The sequence below is a fragment of the Leptodactylus fuscus genome, chromosome 4 (genome assembly GCF_031893055.1).
Source record: "Leptodactylus fuscus isolate aLepFus1 chromosome 4, aLepFus1.hap2, whole genome shotgun sequence".
Classification (NCBI taxonomy): Eukaryota; Metazoa; Chordata; class Amphibia; order Anura; family Leptodactylidae; genus Leptodactylus; species Leptodactylus fuscus.
The window spans coordinates 161,062,381-161,087,912 of record NC_134268.1 but is presented as its reverse complement, the minus strand read 5'-3'; the positions used below and the strand labels follow the sequence as shown (position 1 = coordinate 161,087,912).

Here is a 25,532-nt window from a genome sequence, read left to right as displayed (position 1 = left end):
TTTAAGATATCGCATAAACTAAAAATATGTTTGAATAATTAAACAGGTTTATAAAATACATGTACAAACTTTTTGCACAATATGTAAATAACAAACAAAAAGAATGGTATAACTTTATTATACATAAAAATACGAACACGCTCCAAAAAAAAAAAAATTTAAAAGAAACTTTATTTGTTTTTTAAATTGACAAACACTACACGTGACCGGATAATGAACAGAAACACCTGTGCTTAACATTTATTTATTTCGTATTCTCTAACATACAACATGCTATGATTAAGGGGGTAACCCCGAAACGCGTAAGCGACTCTTTTAACCACTATGTGTGTTTTCCTACCTATTTTTGTATGCTGTCTATTTTAACTTGAATGGAATAAAGTATTGGAATTTTATCAGCGGCTCCTGGAGTGATTGCGGATCATCTCTTCACCATAACCTCTTTACGATTTGCCTCACAGTCCGGAGGAAAGGTCTTGCACCTCCAGAGGAAGCCCAAGCATGTGGTAGGACTCAATCCTTATTATTTTTTTCACAATTGTTATATAAAAATGAGGCTCAGTAGTGTGTGTGGCCTCCACGTGCCTGTATGAGCTACCTAAAATGTCTGGGAATGCTCCTGATGAGGCTGAGTAGTGTGCGTGGCCTCCACATGCCTGTATGATCTCCTCAAATACCAAGGGGTTAAACACATCGAATATTGGTATATGACCGCTTACACACATACCTGTGGCGGGGAGGTCTTCGATTGAATACTACTCGCTCATCTCTAATATACATATAATCCTGGTAGAGTAGTAATGTGTACATCTACCCTAACAGGCAAGTGCTTTAACATCAGCTTTACCATACCAAAAGTTGCATGTGCTTCAATGTACTGGAGATCATTTGTAATTGATAACATATGAAAATACAATGTAAGAACATGATGGAACAAAATGCAATTATTATCAAATAACCTTTATTCACCATCCACATTCCTCTAGAGAAGTCAATAGAGTGAAGATACTTAGAATCATTGGCTCTTAGGCATCTACAAGATCCATAAAAAAACCACTGCATAGACTGCTGACAGAATCCATCTGAAGAGCTGCTCATGATAAAACCTGTTAACGTCTCCGCGTCCTTCATGAACAGAAGTGGCAGCAGTAAAAAAGGAAACCCTTTGGAAACCTCTGTCCTTCATAAATTACAGGAGCGCAGTGATCTGATGACAACACCTATATGAATGAAGATGTCAGATATGCTAAGAGTATTTGACAGAGGGCTCATTGAACTGGAATACTTCCTCATCGTAAAGGTCTTCTGGCAGCTCTTCATCTCCATCAGCAAAATAAGTAGGAAAAGGAAGATTTTCAAAGCCTTTCTGTTTCACAGCAAGTATTGTGTCCGCAATCTACAAAATATAAAAATGAAATGATATTTTACCATTACTATAATGTACTAGACTATGACAATATAGATAGCCAGACAAATAACTGTGTGTCCCACATGCTGTATACGATTCATCCAAGAGTTGTCATAGTGGAGGCCGATGTACATACAGGCTCATAAACAAGAAGACAAACCCTGGTGTGTTTTGTGAGTCCATCTCCAGACCTTTCATTCCATCAAAAAACTGTATACATGGTATGGTGTGGAAGTGACGCAACAGGATTTGTGGTAAAGGAGGAAGATGGAAAATGAAGCTGCAATGCAATTGCTGTGTACTGGCCATGCCATCTAATTTTAGCTCAGAACGCTGCTCTGAACACTGCTGATCTGTGTAGGTTCCTGTACCATAATAACATAGCAGATAGGGTTGGATAAAGCTGATACAGAGGAAAGAAAAACCTCCAATGAGGCTGATGCAAATTGGCCCAACAGAAGCATTCTTTCCCTACTCCATACATGGCAACTGAACTACATTCCTGGATTATTATATTATCCCAAAACTTGTGCTGTTCTTATTTTCATCCAGGCCCCCTCTTGAAGTTGTGAACCATTATCAACCATCACCACAACCTGGGCAGTGAGATATAGTTTCACAGTTTTTATAGTAAAGAAGCTCCACCCATGGTAAAAATTTTCTTTTTGTCTACAAGTAGATGATGCCCCCTTGTCATAGTTGCAGGTATTGCTATAGAGATCATTGGAAATATCCATTCATATATTTGTAATAAGGTCATCCCTAAAATGTCTTTTTTTCAACTGAATAACCCCAAGTTTGATAACCCGTCTTTACACTCGTATGCACCCATGCTCTTTATTACCTTGGTCCCAAGAATACACCATAAAATAGCAAGATTTGGTAGAACCCTTTAAGGTGGTAAATTTCAAAACTCACAAACATTCATGTAAAACTCAGAGACTGAACGCCTTGCTACACATCCAGTACTTTTCACATGTTATTAACACACATAACATGTATCCTTCACCTTTGGGCATGCTCTGTGAAACCTACTTACTATTCATGGCTTTGACTCTAGGACTAGAGAGACAAACTGGTTTTCAGGAAAATACTTTAAGCAGGATTGCTTGTACGCCTAAATCCTACCCTGCGGCTCAGAATTCCTTTATTGTTAAAGTTCTTCAGTTCCGGATCCATGCCCTGAGGAGCGTTTCAAAGGCTTATTTGTGTTTTTGTTATTGAACTTCTCTAATGTATTTTTTTATCCGTTGTGGTTCTAGAGATTTTACAAAAATCCTACAGCAAAGACAACGTTGTCTATTACAATTTTGCGTGACGTAGGAAAAAAGGTGTAAAATATTTTTTTTCTACTTGACCTATATACACTATATGAAAAAAAATATATATATTTTCTAAAAAGGTATTGGAATTAGTGGGATCACTGTAGAGTCACATTTCTCTGACACACGGCATGTGTGTTGTAAAAACTGTTCCATATATCTACAGGGTGGGCCATAACAATGGATACACCTAGATATCACTTTACTGTTTGTGGCTTATTAGTACATGGGAGAAGGGGAAACATTTGAGGCCGGGTGATGCCCATGGCGGCCATCTGCAAAGCCATCATTTTGGATTCAACTTTACCTTTTTTTAAATGGGAAGGGGGTCATGTGACACATCAAACACATGGAAAATACAAGAAAAACAATGGTGTGCTAATTTTTAATGTAGCTTTATTCATTATTAGAGATGAGCAAACACTATTCGGAACAGCCGTTCCAAATAGCACGCTCCCATAGAAATGAATGGAAGCAGCCGGCATGCACAGTTTGCTGGCGGCTGGTCGCTTAACCCCCACGTGCCGGCTATGTCCATTCATTTCTATGGGAGTGTGCTATTCGGAACGGCTGTTCCGAATAGTGCTCGCTCATCTCAATCTATTATCAAGTTATTGACACGTTTCTTAATGTTACAGCCATTGACATGCAGGGGTTAACCGACAAGGAGCGGACATTGTGTTGATGTCTGGTGAACGCAGTACACGGGTCATTGCAACAGACTTCAATGCAAGAAATCCTATGAGACTACCCATCTCCCATGCCACAGTTGGCAAAATGCTTGCCAAATTTCGTGCGACTGGTTCTGTCTTAGATAAGCCCAAATCTGGACATATGAAAACTGTCACCAATGACGAAACATCAGTGGCTGTCCTGGCAGTATTTACGTAGAGCCCACAGCATAGCACTCGCCTTATGTCCCTGGAGTGTGGCATCATTTGAATGTCCATATACTGGCGACACAAAGATGGCACTCTTACTAGATCCAGCTGCTGCCAGGACAGCCAACTTTTTTGAAAATTCATATTCTGCCCGGAAAACACCTCGAAAATGGGGCCCCGTGTGGCGTAAACGCCGTGGGGAAAAAATGCAGCGTTTTACAGTCACACCAAAGTGGATGGTATTCTAGAGAATCCCATTCTTATTTAGTGGTAAAATACACGCAGCGGATACGCTGTGATTTCCAAAACAGTTGTGGTATTGGAAATCACAGCAAGTCAATTATACCTAAGGAAACAATGGTGGTTTCCCTATAGGTAAGTTATTTGAAGTAGAAAGCCCACAGAGGAAACCTCTGCTAACTTTCTGTGCAAAGTACTGTGGGAAGAACCGCGATGAGTTTCCGCCACGGTTTTTCCTGCAGTGCGATACTACATGGGGGCTTAGTGTTAAGGCACTGTTCATACAAAAGCTCATTTTAGATCAGTTTCGCATTTACACATGCCCAGTTCGTTCCAGAGATAAAATCAATTCCCCTTATGCTGCTGACAAAGGCAAATTGTATGGGAACAAACAATTGCAAATTAATAACTACTGTATATACTCGAGTATAAGCCGCCCCCCTAACTTTACCACAAAAAACTGGGAAAACGTATTGACTCGAATATAAGCCTAGGGGGGAAATGCAGCAGCTACTGGAAAATTTTCAAAAATTAAAATGGTTTTTTGGTGCAGTAGTTGCTGGGTGCTGGGAAAGGGGATGTTTTGGTTGTTTGTTTGCCCCTTCCCTGAGCTTGAGGACTGAGTTTCCCCCCCCCCACGTGGAACTCAGCCTGGCTGAATATAGGGTATCTGCAGTGCTCCTATTAACCCCTTCCCGACGGAACAGGAGCACTGCAGATACCCTACATTCAGTAGACCGGGCACTCTCAGACACATGGATACCTAATGTGTATGTGTTTCACAGTAATTTTCTACTTTTATATGTACTCTAGGGAAAGGAGGGATTTAGAATTTTTTTTTCTTTTTTTTTTAAAGCTTCTTTTTTTTTTTTTTAATTTCCACTATTTTATGGCAGATTCTATACATTACTATTGCGGCTTTTTTTTTTTTTTTGCTTGACTCGAGTATAAGCCAAAGGGGGCTTTTTCAGCACAAAAATTGTGCTTAAAAATTCGGCTTATACTCAAGTATACACGGTAATCTTCCCCATACCGATGATGATGTGATCTGCTGCATGTGAATAGAAGTAAAACAAATCTATTTTGTGAGCTACTACTTAATACAGACACTATATGTGGCGCCACCTGCAGATTATTATTATTTATTTATATAGCACCATTAATTCCATGGTGCTTTACATTTGGGGGTTACATACAATAATGCAGATCAGACCAACAGTCTCTCATTTATTATCCCTTGGTCCTCTGTTACCACCACATGGTTTTGCAAATTTAGCTGTACAAGTAATAATCCATACACCATTGACAATCTGAGTGAAGACCCCGGCGGCCTGCCATGCAGCTGCCACTGCCTTATATGCCTTCACCCTAAAAACTATTGTAATCATTCCAATATAAAACACTTACATTGCTGGAGTTAAGGTTTTCAGAAGCTGTTTAGTGTACAGTACAATAATTGTGACTGGTGAACAGTTTTTGCCCACATCAGATCATAACCAATGCAATTGCTCAGTAACGCTGCCGGCTGCCACTAGGTGTCCCGAATGTGGCCACACAAGGGCTCACTTCTAGTTCCAGCTATATCTTATTACTGACTGTTTTGTAGTTAGATAGGTAACCCTTGGTAATTTGGGCCTTTTTTGTTGCTTTTTGCCTCTAACTTTGCATTGCAGCATACTCTGGGTATGGATTTTGTTCAGGCATTTTTCTATAGATTTCATTATAGCAAACAGAACACAAGTAAAACGCAATATAGGCTTTTTATGTTATGTTTTTAATAAAAGCTTTTTAATGGCTTTTTTTTTTTTTTGCATGCAGCTCTACAGTAGAAACCAGAGGTGGATCATAGAGGGTAGAGAACATATAAAGCACATCCGGCTCTTCAGGAAAAAAATGCAAAAGCATGAATGTGTGAATGCATCCTAACAGCACTTCAGTTTTGTATGTCAAAGGTGTCCAAAGGTGACCATAAGCTTCAAGATACAGCCTTGTGGAAACGTGTAAAGACAATAAGCTTTGCTGTAAGGTATGCTGTAACTGGGGTATACAGAGCCTCGGATATCAAGCAAAGATATAACACACAGGCCTCGTGAATGTAAAATACCTATACAACGCATAATCACCGATTCTCACAGTATAAAAATAAATACACAAAAGCAACACCTTCTCTCAAAATCCCGAACAACCACCTGTTCCGCGTCTCAAAGCTGCGCTCATACAAAAACCAGCTTAGAATGTGACAGCAAAGGGAAGCCACTTTCCCCAGCTGCCAGAGAACAGCTTGTGCAATCTGAAATCTATTCACGTCTGTCAGAAACCTTTATGTGAATACTACGGTTTGTTTTTTTTATTTCTCTGTATGGAAACTTCAGTTATAGTTCCCTGAAGGTTTAATGCTACAGAAAAATCAGGACAGAAGGAAACAAAATGTGTTAAATAAGAGTCTACTGCGAGGCGAAACCCTACAAAAACGTGATCGCCAATAAATCTATAACATGAATCTGCAGTACACCATGTACAAATCAGAAACAGAATAGGGTGTAATAGGAATAAGGAGTTATTCAAGATAATGGATCTATAAAATAAAAAGTTACTTGTAATCTGAAATGTTACAATTGGATACAATGGCTCCATGTACTCCTATAGCTTTTGACTCTATTAATCTATGCCAGTGCACGGGTAAATGATGCTGGAAATCTAGGACAACTACATACTGGTGTACATTTCACTCCATGTACATGGTCTGGCGGAGGTTGTGACACACAGGATATGAAGATGGACATTGAAAACACCAGGCTTTATAAATCTCACCCAAAATATCTGGCGTACAAGATCCTAATAAACTTATCGACTGCCTACATCCACCTTATTTTACGTCTTGGCCTTCGCACTTAGGACTGTTACTTTGGTGGACTACACGTAGTGCACGGGTTCTCTACAATAGAACTGATCTGGTAACGTAAATTAGAAAGAAGAACAGAAAAACAACCCAATAAAATAAATGACAGAAAAAGTTAAGAGCTTGATATTTAATGATTATTAAAAATCCTTCTGAAGTCTTCTCCCAAGAGCTCATTTTTAATAATCATATAATAACAAATTCTTCAGATTACTAAAAACTATTTTATTGGGTTTTATTTGTTTTTGATGGTTTTAAATTTAACTTTTTATGTCCCGTAACCCATTTGAAGAAAGTAATGTTTATATTGCTGTTAACCAAATAATTATGTGTATGTTACTAAGAGGTGGACAGGGGCCAAACCCGCAGACCCTTGGCAATGAACTGGACCAGCACAACAAGCTGTCTTTATATCTACCACGTGAAATTTCATTCACAAGTTTATATGTTTTCTTGCTATATAAGAAGCCGTTCCTGAAGAAGATGGAGGCGTTGCTGGAGAGTTCTCTCACAGCATTGGGGCCCGCCCCCAGTGCTGCGAGAGAACTCATTTGCCTACCGGCAAAAACCGGGATTTCTACCGAATGGCGTTGCAGAGAAGACATCTAAAGGAAGGAGAAGAACTGCCTTTCTTAAGGATATTCCTATGTGTTAGTTATAAAAAAAAATGATAGGATAGCTTTAATTGTGGATTTTATTCCTACAGCAGTACATGGATTCCTTTACTGGTTCTTGCAGAAAACCATCGGGGAAACACCAACCTTTAACAGCACAGCTTTTCCATAATTTGACTGGTATGTCAGAAGGAGGACACAAAAAAGCCATAATGAGTGTGATCTAAATCCTAAGGGTGCCCATATACATTAGATGTATGTTTTGTGGAAGTGGCTGACTATGTGATATAGTGTCTGGCCACAGCTTATAATTTTCGATGGTCTGTCTTGCTTCCGGATTCCTAGGTTTGAAAGGGTTTATTTCTGGATGCCCTTTCAGTAATGTGAAAGCTGAGCTTTGTGAGGAACAATAAGTCCCATTTCAGTTAATGACTAGTCTATTACTGTAATTGTTGGATCTATTTAAATAGGCTGTCTGGCAAGTGGGAGCGGTTTCAGCGCTCAGCTGATCTTGAGACCACCAGGCAATACCTGCTTCTAGACTAGAAGTCTTTGCCGGACATTTGCCTCTTACATGGCTGTCATTCAGACTTCTCATAGTAACAGAAATCCCAGAATTGGAATACTCAGAGGTTTTGGTAACCAGAATTTACCTAATCGGAAAATGAAAACTTTGATTGATAGTGCCACTATTGGCTTCTGCTCAAGATCGTGATCGCCTTCTGATCAGAAAACATGTTAACATAAAGAAAAGTCAAAACCATAGGGTAATTGCGTAAATCTTTTTATGCAGACACTATGGGAATGGAAGGGAGATTAGTTGGTTCTACAGGACAGAAATACCCAATGCAAAAGATGAGATGCAACAGCACTTAACAGACGCTTCTGTGAAAATTATAGTCTCTAAGGAACACTTCGACAAACCTCAGAATAGGGGAAAACTAATAGTGTCTGTCGATAGAATCAAAAATCTATGCTATTTCTTAAAGGATACATCTTCTGTTGCCAGGCAGATAGACTCAAAAGGAAGAGGAGTTGTGTATTCACTAAGTAAATGGCAGGAGATAACAGGAGATTGGCAGCTTTGTATTCCTGTAGCGACTCTGAATAGAAAGCTATAACCCTGCTCAGTTCACAATATATACTCTTCAATTCAGCACTTCCAGATTCCACTAGATGGATCAGTATCAGGATGTGAAAGGTGTAACTCTTGTGCATAAGCGCGATCTATCAATTTATACAGCGGATATTCCAGTAGTTGTGTGGCGTTTGCCTGAATATACTTTCTTCATTATTAACCTTCTCTAAGATCCAAAGTGATAATGTACTCATAGAAAAATAAGAAACGGTCATGAATCGCTAAGATTTACTAAGCTATTAAATATTATACTGTTTATTCTATTAAAGGGGGTACGATAAATTAAAAAAAACAAAAACAAACCCAAAGCTGCTATTGTACATAGCACTGTATATTCACACAGAGTTTTTTGCAGGCGGATTTTGACACGGAATCTGCCTGCAAAAAGGCCTCCCATTCATTTCATTTCCCTTGCTGAAAAAAATCGCTAGTGGGAAAAAGAAGCCTCATGCCCCATCTTCCCACGGATTCCCTGGCTGAGTCAGCTGCCGTGTCCGTGTCTCGAGACACACTCCTGCTTAGGCCCATTCATTCGGGACTAATCAGGAGCAGGATGCCGATGCATCAGCATCCCACTGCAGCTAGCCATGTGGAAAAGTCACGTGGCGTAAAAGGTTTCCGGCGTGTGAACATACCTTATGAGAGCCACTGTGGCATCTGCAAGAGAACTCCTTCTATAGCAGCTGGGACATAGTGCTGTATAATATAAACCTCACCATGAATCAGCCTGATAAACTTTCAGAATTTTATTTCACCTTTGAATTGACTTATATTGTAGTGAATTAAAGTAATACTCATTCAGTAATCCTTTTTTGTATTGCTTACATTATAAGCTATAATATTTGCTTTGGATGAATTTAGACAATGTCAATTACTGGTAGGTATTAATTATCTGCCAAGGAGGCTATGGCTGGTAGTGGGCAATCTGGGTAGGCTTGTGGTGGTAGAATGTGCTTATGATCACAAAACTAAAGATTTCTGTGAACTTCCAATTAAGAACCCTTCTTGAGGGGAGGGAAATGGGTGTTAAATAAGTCATACACAGGACTCGTGTGAAGTTTTCTAATTACCTCAAGCGATCAGTTTATTTTATACTAACAAGCCTTACACTTCAAACCTGAGTTTTATCTAATGGGAATGTTGCCTTTACGGTATTGCTTCCAACCAGGATTGCCATAACTAATGATTCATGCATACATTACCTGTATAGTGCCACTTACAGAACACTCTGACCAGACAAAGTCTTGATTCAGAAGAAATGGGGGTGGGGTGTTGGAAACTACACATAAGCACAGTACTATAGGCATGAAATTATGATTTAAACCCTTATATACTCAACTAACTTATCAGGTCCCTGCACAGAATCTCCCTTAGGGAATTAGATGCTTGGGTGAAATTATTGTGAGTTCATTTTTCACTTTATCCAAGCTTTAAAAGTGATGTTTTATGGCAAGCCTTCCTTAAAACCTGATCATCAGGAAATTACTGCACATATAAAATGAAACAAGTGAGCCTTAAAGCCTTAGTAAGAGATAAGTTCAAAGGTTGCCTTGATAAAGGAAGTTCTAGGGATCGCTGCTCAGTTGACTGAAATGTCTCAAAAAGCGATGTTCGGGTCTGTGAGAAAATCGCACGAAAACAAATAAATGGTATTGATGTGTCCTCAATGGACACACACAAACCCATACATTTTAAAGAATCAAGACACAAGACCATTGAAAATAATGTGTCAGTGTCTTATCTATTAAAACACAGATAAAAACATGCTCATATGTGCGTATAGTCTACTGTATTTCATCCATATATACTGACAGAATACATACCTATGGCCAAAGTGGGCACTCCGTTGACTAAGATGAGCTACTTTTTAAATGCAATATAAGATCATGACTAGGATTAAATTATACTAATATTAAATCAAAGTAATTTTCAAGCCCTATGAAAGACACAGATAAAATACCAGAACGTGTATGAATGCTCAACCAGTGATGACACTGTGTCTTTGTGTTTTTGTTATTTTGCCTGTGTCTGTGCAGCACAACTGATTTCATGATGCAAGAGCTTGCTGTTGGCAAAATATTATTGTAAAGGACTCGAGTACCCAATATTCCTCTCCTCTCTCACATGCACCTCTATTACAAGGTGGTAAGTACTGTTGTAATTACTCAGTGCCTTATCAAACAAGACACTAGTGCAAACCTCCAATATCTTTGCCTACTTTGGAGGAAAGGGGGACAGAGAAATGGTAGTAGTGAAAAAAGCAGGCACAGAAGAAGTACCGTATGTGATGTCCCCCACTTCAGGTAGTTAGAAGAGCGCTACAGTATTCTAAGTGTCTGATGGCCACAAAAGCCTTAGAGACATCTAACCTAATAGGCGGTGCATTAGTCAGTAAATAATTATACTGCATGTAAACGATCTGCAGACAGGAACTGTACATAAAATACCATCAATATAAAAGCACAGTTTACGACGCTTTCAAAACTGCATACCATGTGTGCATCCAGTTTCCAGAAAACAAAAATAAGCATTTATACAGTCCTTGAAAAGGCGCTGATGTTCCCCTTCAGCAAAACCATATACACGGAAACAGAATTGCTGAGCTGAACTTTGTTAAGATTGTTAGCAACAAAATTGGTCACGTAATAAGGAGAGAAGCAGGTCACGGGCGATACACCGCATACAAAGGAATGTTCTATTTTCAGCCATTTTTACTGTGAAAAGACTGAGCTGGAGATCTCCTGCTAGAACACAGCACAACAGGGCAAAGTCCAAGCTGTATTATGGAAGGTACGGAAAGCATTCAAAAAGTTCAAAATACTTTTTTTTATCTAACCATTTACATATAGTACAATAATCTCAAATCGGATAAGTTAAAGAGGAGTCACCATAAACCATCTTATCACAAAATATATTATATTTTAGGTTATATTTTATTAAAATATTAATTGCAGTAGATACTACTCTCAGAATAAAAAAACAAACCAGAAAAACCCTACACAACTCAAACACAAGAATATCATGGAAACCTAGAAAAGAAAAATCTTACCTTAACTAAACAATTTGTATGCCCAGGAACAGAACCATTGACATAAATGATGTTGTGCTTTGTATTCACTCTCCATACCTAGACAACAGAATAACAATATACAAGTATTTCAAGGATCACTAAAAAGTAACATTTTCAACACTACATGAAAGCAAATCATTTTCTTAAAACTTCTCAAGAAATCGGAACTAGAAAACAACCAACCTTGAGAGCATAAGCAGTTCTGTAGAAGTTTCCTAATTTACCAGGCATTTTTGTACCTGGAAATACACGAGCTGGATCCTGTATAAAGAGATGGACATATCAACTTAAAGCTAAATGTTAAAACACAACAAAAAATCATTTAAAAAAAAATAAAAATTCATATACAGATTCTGTATCAATTCAATTCGGGTTTGGACAGTTGTGAACTGTAAGCAATAAAGTAATAAACATGGTATGCACATATTTGGCATCAATATAATTGGTTATATTAATACTAAATATACACCATAAACTGGCCCTATCATGTGTAAGATGAAGTGATGAGCTTCCCATTGGTGTCCTCTGTTATCTTTCTGCTGTATCAGTGAAGTTTGCTTGTATAAGATAAGATAATCCTTTAATAGTCCAACCTCAGTATGTTACAGCAGCATGATAATACGGATACAGGATAACAAACAGTAATATATTACAGAAGGAGACACAGGTAAGCTGAGAAAAAATACTAGGAATCAATAGCAGCTAAGGAAAAAAAATGGAAAGAAGACTTCAGGATCATTTAGCTCTCTCTCTTCACTTAGCCTGATGTAGATTATACAGCCTGACCGCGGGTGGGAGGAAGGACTTGCAATAGCACTCCTTCTCATACTTGGGGTGAAGCAGACGGTCGCTTACAGTGCTGCCAAGTGCCATCAAGGTCCCATACATAGGGCGGGATTTGTTCTCCCGCATGGAGGTCACCATGGACAGTATTCTTCTGTTACCCACCACCTGTACTGGGTCAAGGGGGATCCCCAGGACAGAGCTGGCCCTTCTGATCAGCCTGTCAAGTCTATTTCTGTCCCTGGTTGATATACTGCTCCCCCAGGCCACACCGAAAAAGATGGCTGTGGCAACCACAGAGTTGAAAAAGGCCCTAAGAAGTGTCCCCTGGACTCCAAAGACCCTCAGCCTCCTGAGCAGGTAGAGTCTGCTGTGGCCCTTTCTGTGCAGCACATCCATGTGATCGGCCCAGTCCAGTTTATTATTGAGGAGCACACCCAGATACTTATAGGATTTTTAGTATCTCAATTAGTATCTCAATTGCATATCCACCGGGGTCAGAGCACTTCTCTGCTTACTAAAGTCCACCATCTCCTTGATCTTCCCAGTATTAATCCTGAGGTTGTTCCGCTGGCACCAGTCCACAAAATCCGGTTTAAGTCTCTGTACTCCGTATCGTTACGTCTGTTATGAGGCCTACTATTGCAGTCATTGGAGTACTTTTGTATGTGTGTAAGCATAGAAAGTAATATACAAGTTACCATAAGTAGTCACGGTGGACAGGAGCAGCTCCAGAGCATGAGTGACATCTCCTTCTTTCCCTGACACCACAAGGGAGATATGATCAGCAAAGGGACATAGTGACTACAGTAGTCTAAAGCCGTCCCCCGCATACCGTGACTACGTAGGATAACTTGTATATGACTGTCAAACATTTATAACTTGACCTTGTTGAAACAGAAAGATTACAGGGATGGGGCACCAATGGAAAGGGAATTACGTCGTCCTACAAATGATGGGGCCAGTTTATGGTGGAAAAAACTCTTGAGAGGTTACCTTCAAATACACATATTGCCTTTAACATTATTTTATGGTTCTAAGTTACTGACAAAAATAAATAAATTTTCTGGTTTTTAATGTTTATCAAGAGGAAGTTATCGCAAAATCTGTACATTTACAGGTGAACACTGAATTGATGTACAGCAAAATCTGCAGGGTGCCCACATTTCTGGCAGTTAATGGGGTAAAGTCTGTGTCTAGATATTAACAGATGCTGAATAAAATACTCTTTGTGCATTACACTACACTGAAGGTATCCTCTGACTTACACCAGCAGCGATGGCTCCGGGCCTACGGTGTGTCTTAGTCTGTCCATGTGATGCTGGCTGGCCTTTATATCCCCATCTCTTCATGACTCCTTGGAACCCTTTACCAATCCTGAAAGAAAAGGAACAGCAGAGCTTGTAAATAAAATACCCGTTTACCCCATACAAATGTTCTCAGCACAGTTCTTCAATTTTAATTGAGGTATTTTATTTTCATCTTGCTTTTCAATAATCACTGTTGTTAAATATTCCTAATGTGGAAGAAACTGCATCTAGCTGCAATGATGTAGTGGGAAACCGTCCCAAGAGGTCATGTTAGTAAATCCGTAACCATTTCCGCACAATTGCTGCGGTTGATGTGTCCAGTCGCTGTGTAAATACAATATCTAAAGATTTCTCAGGTGCACATAAGCTGGCATCAGGTGTCAGGAATGAGGTCAATGTCATAAGCTGCGCCATCTAATTGTTCAGTGTAACATTACAAATGTGTTCAACAAATCTGCTTTGTTCTTAAGGTTGCAATGATATGGAATGATGTGGAACAACCTCCGAACAGCAGTAAAATGCCAATTAGGGGACTCACTGGCCGGGGCTCGGTGCAGCTGCCTCTGTAAATATATGGATGGATTTTAGCAGGCATGATGCCCACAGGGACAGCTCACCTGATGATGCCAACCCAAGCAGAGAAAGTGCTCATTATATAATGCCACAAACAGATCATCTGGAAAGTGGGTTAGCAAGCAAACTGTATGTCCTAAATTAATTGGATCCCTCAGTGGCTTTGTTCCCTTATCATATCCTAAAATGCACAATATAGCTTAATACATATATAGAGACCCCTATCAACTACTTTGCGTGCGTAGTTCCTAAAATGTCAACAGCAGCAAGTTACTAAAGAATAACCAATAATGCTTATTCTGAAAAAGCTTGAGGACAACCAATATGGCTGCAAACCCATTAAACGTAGGTTGTCACTAATGCAGCCCCTAAGCTGGAACAGAGGGGTTTTGCGAAGCAGTCCGTGTAACAAGTGAAGGACAATCGGAAGCAGTTTGTTTTTGTTTTTTTTAATGTAGATTGTGAGCCTCATATAGGGATCACAATGTACTTTTTTTTTTTTTTTTTTTTCATTTTAAGTATGTCTTTGTAGAATGGGAGGATTTCCACGCAAACAGAGGGAGAACATACAAACTCTTTGCAGATGTTGTTCCTGGCGGGATTCGAACCCAGGACTCCAGCACTGCAGTGCTAACCACTGAGCTGCCGTGTTGCCCCGGACAATCGGAAGCAGTCTGTGCAAGAGATAGGGCATAGAGAGAAGTCTGCAAGAGAAATAGGCATGAGAGCAGCCTCTGTGACAGAGGGGTTTGTGGTGAGCAAGCTGTGAGAGAAATGGGGGGTGGGGGTGGAAAAAAGTCTGTGTAACGGGTATGGGTAGTAGACTATGATAGAAATGGGAGCATGGGGCAGCAGTTTAATATAATGGGTCAATAGGAGCAATCTGTAAATGATGTGGCAGCAAGGACAGAAGTCTGTGTAGTTGGGGGAGGCAGCAAGGAGCCTGCAGTCTGGTTAACAGATGGGAGCATCAGGAGCAGTCTGTAAGAGAGATGGCGGCATGGGGGACAGTCTGTAAGAGAGATGGCAGCATGAGGGGACAGTCTGTGAGAGAGATGGCAGCATGAGGGGACAGTCTATGAGAGAGATGGCGGCATGAGGGGACAGTCTGTGAGAGAGATGGCGGCATGGGGGGACAGTCTGTGAGAGAGATGGCTGCATGAGGGACAGTCTGTGTGAGAGATGATGGGATGGGGGACAGTCTGTGAGGTAAAAGTCATTTTTAACTAATCACATCCTTGCATAGGCTTTAGAAAGGCTATTCTACACCTACCTTTAGTATGTAGATTGCCTCAGTGGTTTTTGAATGAGCCCCGTTTTATTCATAGGCTAATTAGCTTCCAGCCAGCACAGGAAGTTCCCAGCAGCACTCATCTCTGCTATTCTCTCCTATTTGTGTGTGCAAACAGGAAGTCATCAGCAGCAGCCTGTGCTGTATACATATATAGGAAAGAATAACAGAGGGTGCACGATGAGACTTCTGGGGTGCACATGAATAAAAACGGGCTCATTCAAAAACCACTGAGGCGATTTACATACAAAAGGTAGGTGTGGAATAGTCTTTCTAAAGGCTATGCAAGGATGTGCTTTTATCTAAAAATGACTTTTCCCAATGATAGAGCCCCTTTAATGTGCTGGGTTCTGAGATCATACTCGCTTTATTATTTTCCCAGTAACAAGAACATCTGAATAAAAGCTCATTTTCCTTTGGTATGTGTGTAGTCATGTATTAATATGTAAACTACTATGCAGATGATCTAACCTTTGTGTAAGGAGAGACTCAAATGATTTGAAGACCAAATAAATTCTTAGGTACAGATCCCGTTCATAAAAAGGACTGGTCTGTGCCAACCCAAACACACATAACAATGCCAGTGCCAAGTGCGGTATAAATCTGTGACATGAACAAGCCACCAGGAGCAAGAAGTTTATTTCAATTAATATAAAACACATATAGTAGCATAAGTACTATATCTCACTAAGCTGCAGGAAACAAAATATGGGATATAGAGATCAGCTTTCAATAGGATTTTCGAGGACTTCATACCCGAGATCTAATAGCAGATAATGCCATCTATTAGACAGGAGACGGATCGCACATCTGCTGCAGGCTTACTGTGTGTAAAAGAAGTTAAAAGCTACAAATGCTTTGCCTTAAATCAGCTGTATATCTGTAAGAAACCAGTGTGAACTAGGTGCAAAAACGCAAGCTGAAAAATTACACAAAAAGGTACAGCACACAAAAGCAAAAAGTACCAAGGAAGTTTACCAATATGGAGAAAACGGTTAATCCTACCCAGGAATGCGGAGTCCCATGCAAATACATCTTACTGTACTGTATAATCTACTCGGGACTTCTGTTACTTTGTAGGGGAATCCCAAAACAGATTTTCTCCCCCTGTATGTGTGATCAGAGGAAAGAAGCAGCATGTCTACAATAATAGAATGATCTCAAGTCCAGAAGACGAGCGTCTACTCATTATTCTTAGAAACATTGCTGACTGTTCAGATGATGGCGCCTATGGTGCACGGCATGTGCTTCCTCTCTACAGGGCATGAGTTGCTATTTATTTATTAGATTGACATTTTTTTATGGAGAAATTTTAAGAACTTATAATTTATTCATTTAAAGGGGTTGTCCAATATCGTTTATATTTTCCCTCAAACTGATCTGCTGTATGTGGCCACGTCCAATGCCCATACTATACACAACATTGGCCCGTAAGCAGATCCATCCATCCCTATATAGTGGCTGGGTGCTGGTGCTGCAGTACCGATGCCTGGCCACTATACAGTATACAGTAATGGTGTCTAAAACAACCCTATACAGCTGATCTGTGCAGGGCTGCCTGTCGGTACCCTACCAATCAGATATTTATGACCTATCTTGAGCGCAGGCCATAAAAACATAAATCCTGGGCAAGCCCTTTAAGTCTCTGCACATTTTGATCTTAGGAGTCCAGTGAGTGACTGCTAGGTTTATATGCACCCTCATACACAAAAAGTCAGTCATTACTAAGTAGAACGCCCAAGCCCATAATGAACACAGATATGACGGCATAGATTAATCATTTTACAGACTCTTTTGCCAGGAATGGGGCTGGACTTCTATTTCAGCTCAGGGCTTACAAAGATGAACAAGTTACAGAAAATATAGTTTAGTCTTTGTAATGTAAGTTGCTTGCTTGATACTTTGCAAAAAGTCAGTGGCTCTATATTATACATGATTGACAGGTTCACTTAAAGCACAGAATGTCAAATTTGTAAAATAAGAGAAAAAAAAAATCCATATACTTATTATAACCTGGGAGGAGAACAGAAAAATTCAATAAATTATGGACAAGTTCTTTCTACACGTTCCCAAGAGATTGGCTAAACAGGCTCTGGGGGCAATGCATGCATTCATTGAGATGTATAGTGATTGCACACGAACAAGTCTATTCAAAAGGAAGATATACTGCCTATTTGTCTAACTTGGGACTAAAATCCTTGACTTGCCGCCCATAAAATAGGTGGAATTGCTGGTTTTCTTCACCACAAAGTGAGAGATTTATCAGTTCACATCTTGAACCTTTCTCAAAATATACTGTACTGCGCAAAGGTTTTAGGCAGGTTTGGGAAAGATGCTACAAAGTAAGACTGCTTTAATAATAAAAGTGTAAATCTTGTTAATTGACAAATCTAACTAAGGCTCCAGTCACACCAGCATTCGGGACCTGTTTGGAGACTCTGTCCCCTATTCCATTTCAGCATAAAGAGAAACGTCCTGCAGTGGATAGGGTTTCCATTTTTCAGGGTCCACAAGAGAACCCGAAGAACAGAAACCTGAATGCTAGTGTGAACCTAGCATAAGTGAATAGACAAAAGAGAAACCCAAGTCAGACCAATATTTGCAGTCAGCATAAGTTCTTCCAGGTAAACTTGAACACAGTTTTTGAAGGAATGTGGCAATAAGAGAGTTCCTAATATCTTGTAGAACAAATAACTAACCACAGATATGTATAGGGGTGGTCTTCTCAAAGATAAAAGGTCAAAGTGTCACCAAACCCCCAAGCAGTGATGAAAAAGCCACAAAGCATGTATTTTATGGTTCATTATATGACACAGAACTAGTTATCACATCAGAATATTACACAGGACCAGGTCTAGATTAGTAAACACATATATAACCATAGGGGGGACCACCACTTTCTTATTCCCTGGTGACATGCACATTTTCTAATTCAAGATGGCCCCATTATTACTGGTCTCCAGAATGGCATTTTTCTAAATCTTGTACCCTAGCAGGGATGTCCTCTCATTTCTAGTTGCCAACATGGTCCTCATCGAGGTATCCCTCTAAATTGTGAACCTTAGCATAGTTCCCCTCTCAGCCCTATTCCCCAGCATGGGATCCCTTTAAACTGTGGTCCTTAGCGTGGTTCTTCTCTCACCCCTAGTCCCTGACATGGTATACCTTAAAATTATGGTCCTCAAAATAGCTCTCCTCTCATTCCTTGCTCCGTGTATGATATCCCTTTAAATTATGGTCTTCAACATAATTTCACTCTCATTCCTAGTCCATAGCACTGTATCTTGGGCCCCGGCATGGTCCTCTCTCCAGGACCCCATTATGGCTACATCTTATTTCTGGTTCCTGACTCCCCTTCCCATTTTTCCCCATCCCTTCTAACTTTGAGAATACTAACATTTCACAGGCCAAAATTCAGTATAAGTGTCAGATTACTGGGGGTCTGACTTAAAGGTCCCAAGGCTACCAGGAGTTCAATAGACCGAACGTATCTCTTGCCTTCTCCTTGTGAATGGAGCGCGAGTGCGTAACCGGCACTCAATTCACTGATATAGTGCTGCTGGAGATTACAAGCCTGGCAACCCCACAGCAGAGTTCCTCATTCTCCTGATGGCTGCAGGACCTGGGGGTTGGACCCCCAACAATTTGACATTTATTTTCTATACTGTGGATAAGGGATAAGTGTCCTTAACATCACACCCCCTTTAAATTTATCAGGTTGCTTTTAAAAGGTTTTGATCATCGGGGCCAGTCTGAGGTGGAGTAGTAAACTCTAGAGAACTGGGGAAGCACAGGAGAAATATTGTAGATGGTGAAAAGCAGATAAGAGGAGAGTGAAGATGGAAGTCGTGTGAGGATCAGAGAACATGTATGGGCAGGTATCGGATTAGGCCAGAGATGTATGAAGAGGACAAGCTATGGATATTTAGATGTATAGTTTGCTACATATTTCCTTCCATAGGAATGCCATCACCAGCGTTTTAATAAATTAGAGGATTTTTACTGCTTCTGAGGGGCCACGGCTGAGTCTGAACAAGAGTCAGGTTGTGGATAGAGTTGTTGGTGGGTTGGTACCAACTCACCAGCTCTGCATCCAGTAGCAAGTTTCTTTAACTTTTGGTTAGAAAATGAACAGATTTGGGAAATGTTTTTGGGGTGAAAGAAACAAAGTGGCAAGGAATGTCGGTGGGTTGAATGATAAAGCAGAAAGAATCGTAGATTACCCCGAAGCGGCAGGTTTGTAAGACTGGGGAAAGTGTAGTTACATGGTAGACACATAATGATTCAATGACAACATTTTCAATACACTTTTAGGTCTATCACCAGAGCCCAGTATATCAACCCAGCGCCACACGTTGGTTCAGGTACCTCTAACCCATCATTATTTTTCCCCTTCTGAACAAATGTCTCCATAGCAAAGATATCAACCTTTTTGTCAATATGCAGATGAGCTGTATGCAGCAACAAGAGTGTTATTGCTCAAAAAAACTCATCTGCGTATTGACAATAGTGGCAATACCTCGGCAATGGAGATACTGATTCACAGGGTAAAGCACTATTTGATACTGGGGGCGCTAACCTATCTGGCTTGACATGGGTTCTGGTGACAGACTATGTACCTCCAAGAGAAATAAACTGGTGTAAATCCCATCTGACAGTGGGATTCACAATTTGGCACCAAGTAATAGTGTAAGCTCTTCCTTTATTCCAATGCAGTAACTGAAGACTAGCAGAGCGTACATGTAGCTCTAGATCTAGCCCCGGCCACTTGTCATGTAGTCAGAGGGAACGGGTTAACACAGTGAAGTGCTGTGCACACGCAGCATCCTTGAGCGCCTTGCAATTTGTGTTGAGATGGAAAAGGGTGAATTATTAAAAACTCTTACAAGGCAGTTCTCATCAAGTGATTTTTCTCCTGCTTAAGTGGCCTGCAAGCCATTGTTCTGATATACAGCTTATCCATTTGCTGCCCTCTGTGCTCATAAACCCTTTAGATAATAAGCAACTAGCCGAAATTGAAACACTATTTTGTTAAGGGCTGAGGGGTTTTTAGCAAGGACTGGCACTGCCAGGGGAAAACATGAAGCATCCCTTTACAACCTAGACCTAGGCTCATACATGCACCAAAGATAACAGCTTTGTTATAGCTGTTGCAATATTGTTTTTCAATACACCCTTATTCTGTACCTAGATCTCTTCCTATATTAGGCCCCAAGGAACACAATCCTATATAAAGATTATATAACTATATTAGTTTATACTCAGACAAATCCAATGGAAATTCAACTGGACGTAGCCTTGTAGTTCTGCATACAGCACAGGTTTACAGGTCTCCAACATAAGAAATGGGTTTTCTTAGCTGCCCACATACATCATATGAAAGCTGGACGAACCTCCTTTCATCAACATTTCTGACCTTTTATGTCCAAAGGAGATAAGCCATTGCCAGAGGAGTCTGCCGTTGCCTTATTTCCACTTATCCCATAAAATATAGAGGCATGCTCAGCACCTGCATGTTTATGATGGAGTAAGAAGGAGTAGCTGTTAGCTACGTAGGACTTAAAGGGATCCCATCATTGGATACCCTTTTTTTCTCCCTAACACGTAGGAATAGCCTTAAGAAAGTCTATTCTTCTCCTACCTCTCTGCACCGCCGTTCGGCATAAATCCTGGTTTTCTTCAGTATGCAAATGAGTTCTCTCGCAGCACTGCTAGAGAACTCTCCAGCCTCTCCAGAACCAATGCTGCGGAGCAGACATCTAAAGGTAGGAGAAGAATAGACTTTCTTAAGGCTATTCCTACGTGTTAGGGAGGGAAAAAAGGGTCTCTCTTTAAGATACCATTTTGTTTTTTTAGATTTCCCCCACTTTCTCTTCCTCTGTGTTATGCCACCAATTTTGTACCAGAAGCCTTCTTTAAGACATATTGTTTAGGCACTACATTCTCTGTGCAGGTTTTAGAGTGCCGGCCGGCTATCTGGCTGTATATATCTGTCAATATGGATAACGGGTACAGAATATTGCCTAAGCCAATTTACTGTCCAGACACTGACTCTACACAAGTGAAAATGACATATTTGTACCCCCCAGCAAAGCTGTTTACAAGGTTCATGCGAGTAAACAATTCCAGCAGTGGCGCACAGGGATAGTGATATTCTGTGCTACTGTACATCAAAGACATTACCTGCTAAATGTCACCTCCGTGCCATCACAATGTTTCCAAAGCACGGCATGATACTGGCACAATCACTTTCACCCAGAAAGACAGACCCACTGTGGGGATATGACCTTTCCATTTTATAACTTCATTGTAAATAGACAGCTGCTACAACCGGAGGCGCCGCGCCAGAACAGTATGCTATATAAATATATATTACTTGATAAAACTTCTAAGACTTTAAAGTTTAAGGAGCTTATGACAACTGAAGATACAAGAGATTTGGACAGGGAGTTTTTACCACACGCAGAAAACTTTCAAACCCATAATCCTTCTAAAGGACACTGCAGACAGCTTGTATCTAATGGTAGATGGTGGAGTATACGGGAATATAGAACAAGACGCCACTACACTGGCCGATGTGTCCAGTCCCGTCACCTATTTATTTTTATTTTAAAATTAGATTTATATTGAAGAAAAATTTCTCAAAATACAAGAAAAGCAAAACAATGACGGGCCAAAGGGAGGAAAGACAAAAACCTGTGGCCGAATCGGGCCGTACAGTACTATGCGTCAAGTACAATAATCCAAACAACCTCTTATCTAATATAGACACTCAGGAGCATACACAATGGTTACAAAAGCATGAACAGTAGTCCTATCAGTTCTCAAGTGGCAGCCAATAACGTTCCAAACAGGGCCTGGGGCAAGGTAAGGGGGTGGGGGGGAGGGGGGGAGAGGGACAGGGAAGGCGGTGGAAGAATAGGGCAGGGAGGAAAACAAACATTGTTAAAAGTAAAAACAAATTTGGCATAATAAAGTCAATACGTAACGTATATACTCGAGTATAAGCTGAATATTTCAGCACAGTTTTTGTGCTGACAAAGCCCCCCTCAGCTTATACTCGAGTCAGCAAAAAAATAAAAAAATTATTATTTTTTTTTTAGGGGGAAGGGGGGGGGGGGGTTGGTAATGTATAGAGTCTCCCACAAAATATTGGGAAGAAAAGAAGCTTTAAAATTTTTTTTTAAAATAAAAGTTTTAAATCACTGCTTTCCCTGGAATACATACAAAAGTAGAAAATTACTGTGAAACACATACACATTAGGTATCCCTGTGTCTGAAAGTGTCCAGTCTACTGAATATAAGATATACTGTAAATACCCTATATTCAGCCAGACCGAATTCCAAGTGGGGGGAAAAAAACCAAAACAAAACAAAAAACAGTCCTCAAGCTCAGGGAAGGGGCAGGCAGACAACCAAAACACCCCCTCCCCTTTCCCAGCATCTACTGCACCCAAAAACTCTGACCATTTTAATTTTTGAAATTTTCCAGTAGCTGCTGCATTCCCCCCCCCCCCAGGCTTATACTCGAGTTAACAAGTTTTCCCAGTTTTTTGTGGCAAAATTAGGGGCCTCGGCCTATATTCGGATCGGCTTTATATTCTTGTATATATGGTATCTAAGAGCAAAAAAAAAAAAAACACCGCATGTTCAGAGCAGAATGGTGCAATTCAAATGGGAATGGCAATGATAAGGAGGTCAGTATACAAATAGAAGTGCAAACGGCCATAACAATTGGAGTACCAACAATAATATTAGCAACAATGATCCGGAATTGCACTAGAGGTAGAGAGGGGAGTCTTGGCCCGGGGATTTCTCCTATCTTATATAAAAGCGGACCAGAGGGCCCATCTGGAGCAGAAACTGGAGAAGGTATGGTTTTTGGTGGCCAACATCCGCTCCAGGGTGAAAGCCATAGAAATCTATTTTTACATATGATATGTAAGTATACAAAAACTGACAAATGGGATGGAGCTGTAAATGCCAGGCACAGGAGGAGTCACTGGGGCGATTTATTAATAAAAGGGTCTGACAGGGACGAGGCGCAGCAGATTTATGAGGAAGCCCCTGCCTCTTAATATATCAGGCACACACCCGTGCACCTGGAGGGAATTCTACCACAGTCAGGAATACATTCTTGTATATCTTGTGCCAGACAACTGGTGGGAGTTATAACAAAATATATTTCAGGCCTTGTCATCCCAACCCTGCCTAAGAAAGTGGCGAGTGAGCCGCAGAATGGGGATGTGTCACATTTTTGGGACAAGAAAGTGTCCTGTATCAACGATATGTCACAGTATCGCACATCTATGCCAGAAAACTGGCGGACATGTGATAATAAATTCCCCTCATTGTGCCTGTGTGCCTTTCATTGTGCTTTGACACCCCCCCCCCCAATATAAATGATCAAAGTCTGTAATAAATGCGATTCTCCAGTCCATCTATCACAGATCCTCCATATAGTCAGGTACAGCTATAACAGTTAGTGAACACAGAGAAGAGTCTGGAATAGTAACCATTGTCTACGGTGACCAGGTAAGACATGGGAATGACCAGAAGGCAGACTCTTCTCACACAGAAGACATACTTTCCTGGGACAACTTGCAGGCATTTGGAAGAAAGATCTGGATTTCTAGACCACTTGATCTTTCCCTGCAGAACATACTACAAGTACAAATATGGATTGTCATTGCCTCTCTATGGGTGCACAATTTATTCTTCAGAAAGTTAGTCTGTACTGAGGCTTGTTTTCTCAGTGGGATTTACAGAAGAAAATAGTTCAGAAATGATCATCACTGCATGCAAAATACCAGAAATAATCTCCATTTTCCAGTTCCCATATTCACACTATTCTCTGCTGTAAGATTTGATTTCCACTGAACAGTACAATACAGTGTAAACTCCTGGGGGTCCCGAGCATGCTCTCCCATCTCTACAGTATGATTTGTCTGCCTGGTAAAACTACTTTCAGTGTTCACTCGGTAAGACTGAAAACCTTCATAAAATAGAAATGATCTGCCAGACTCAATCAATCACTGCGGCCACTTACCGCTGCTCGCGTCCTGCGTGATTCAGGAATAATAATCAAGGAAACAGCACGCAGCCAGGAATATTCCAAGAAAGGCTGAGAAAATGTTCACATTACAGATCAAGGCGGATTTCTGCCCGTAAACATTCATTTTGAAGATTACACACATATCTAGAACAGTAACTACGTCAGAAAAGGAAAGAATTAACTACACATATCAGGCAAGAGAGTGGAGATCCGCATAGACTGGCACGTACAGGACTCGTAAATAGGCAGTAGTAAGTATAGTACAGGAAGCTGAACGTGTAGAACCTAATAGATTATAATGGATTGCCAAAATAAACCCTCATTCATACAAATTAAATGAGACCTTGCTTCATTTACTAGCCCTTTATCAGGTACACCAACTACCGCTGTAAACAATAACAAAAATATTTATCCATCATCTAGAAAATACCCACAAAGTTGGTTACCAAATTAATTTAAAGGGTTCTTATCATACAAACACATTTTTTTCTTAGTAACACATCGGAATAGCCTTAAGAAAGGCAATTCATCACCTACTCTTTGTTGTCATCTCTGCGCCGCCGTTCCATAGGAATCCCGGTTTTTGTCGGTATATAAATTTGTTTTCTCGCAGCACTGGGGGCGGGCCCCAGCGCTCAAACAGCACTGGGGCTGTCCCCAATGCCGCCAGAGAACACTCTCCAGCGCTGCCTCCATCTTCATCAGGAATGTCCTCTTCAATCTCTTCCTCCAGCGCAGGTTTCAGACTTCTAGGCCTCGGGTAGAGCAGACTGCGCATGCCCACAGGCCACAAGAAAATAGCCGCTTACCCAGTACTGTAAGCGGCCATTTTGTTGTGGCCTGTGGGCATGCGCAGTCTGCTTTCTGCCCAAGGCCTAGAAGTCTGAAACCTGCAACGGAAAAAGAGGATGAAGAGGACGTTCCTACAGAACGGCGGCGCGGAGAAGG

General features: G+C 40.6%; 1 protein-coding gene across 1 annotated transcript in view; it reads right to left on the bottom strand.

Annotated features, from left to right (window-relative positions):
- Positions 1 to 944: 944 nt before the first annotated feature.
- Positions 945 to 25,532, bottom strand: part of MRPL3 (mitochondrial ribosomal protein L3) — a 60,933-nt gene continuing 36,345 nt past the window's right edge. The window contains exons 7-10 of the mRNA XM_075272235.1: positions 13,624 to 13,732; positions 11,756 to 11,833; positions 11,552 to 11,629; positions 945 to 1,396 (exon numbers count right to left, since the gene is read on the bottom strand). Of these exons, the coding sequence (XP_075128336.1) occupies positions 1,247 to 1,396; positions 11,552 to 11,629; positions 11,756 to 11,833; positions 13,624 to 13,732 (415 nt within the window). The 3' untranslated portion in view covers positions 945 to 1,246. The remainder of the gene's footprint in view (positions 1,397 to 11,551; positions 11,630 to 11,755; positions 11,834 to 13,623; positions 13,733 to 25,532) is intronic.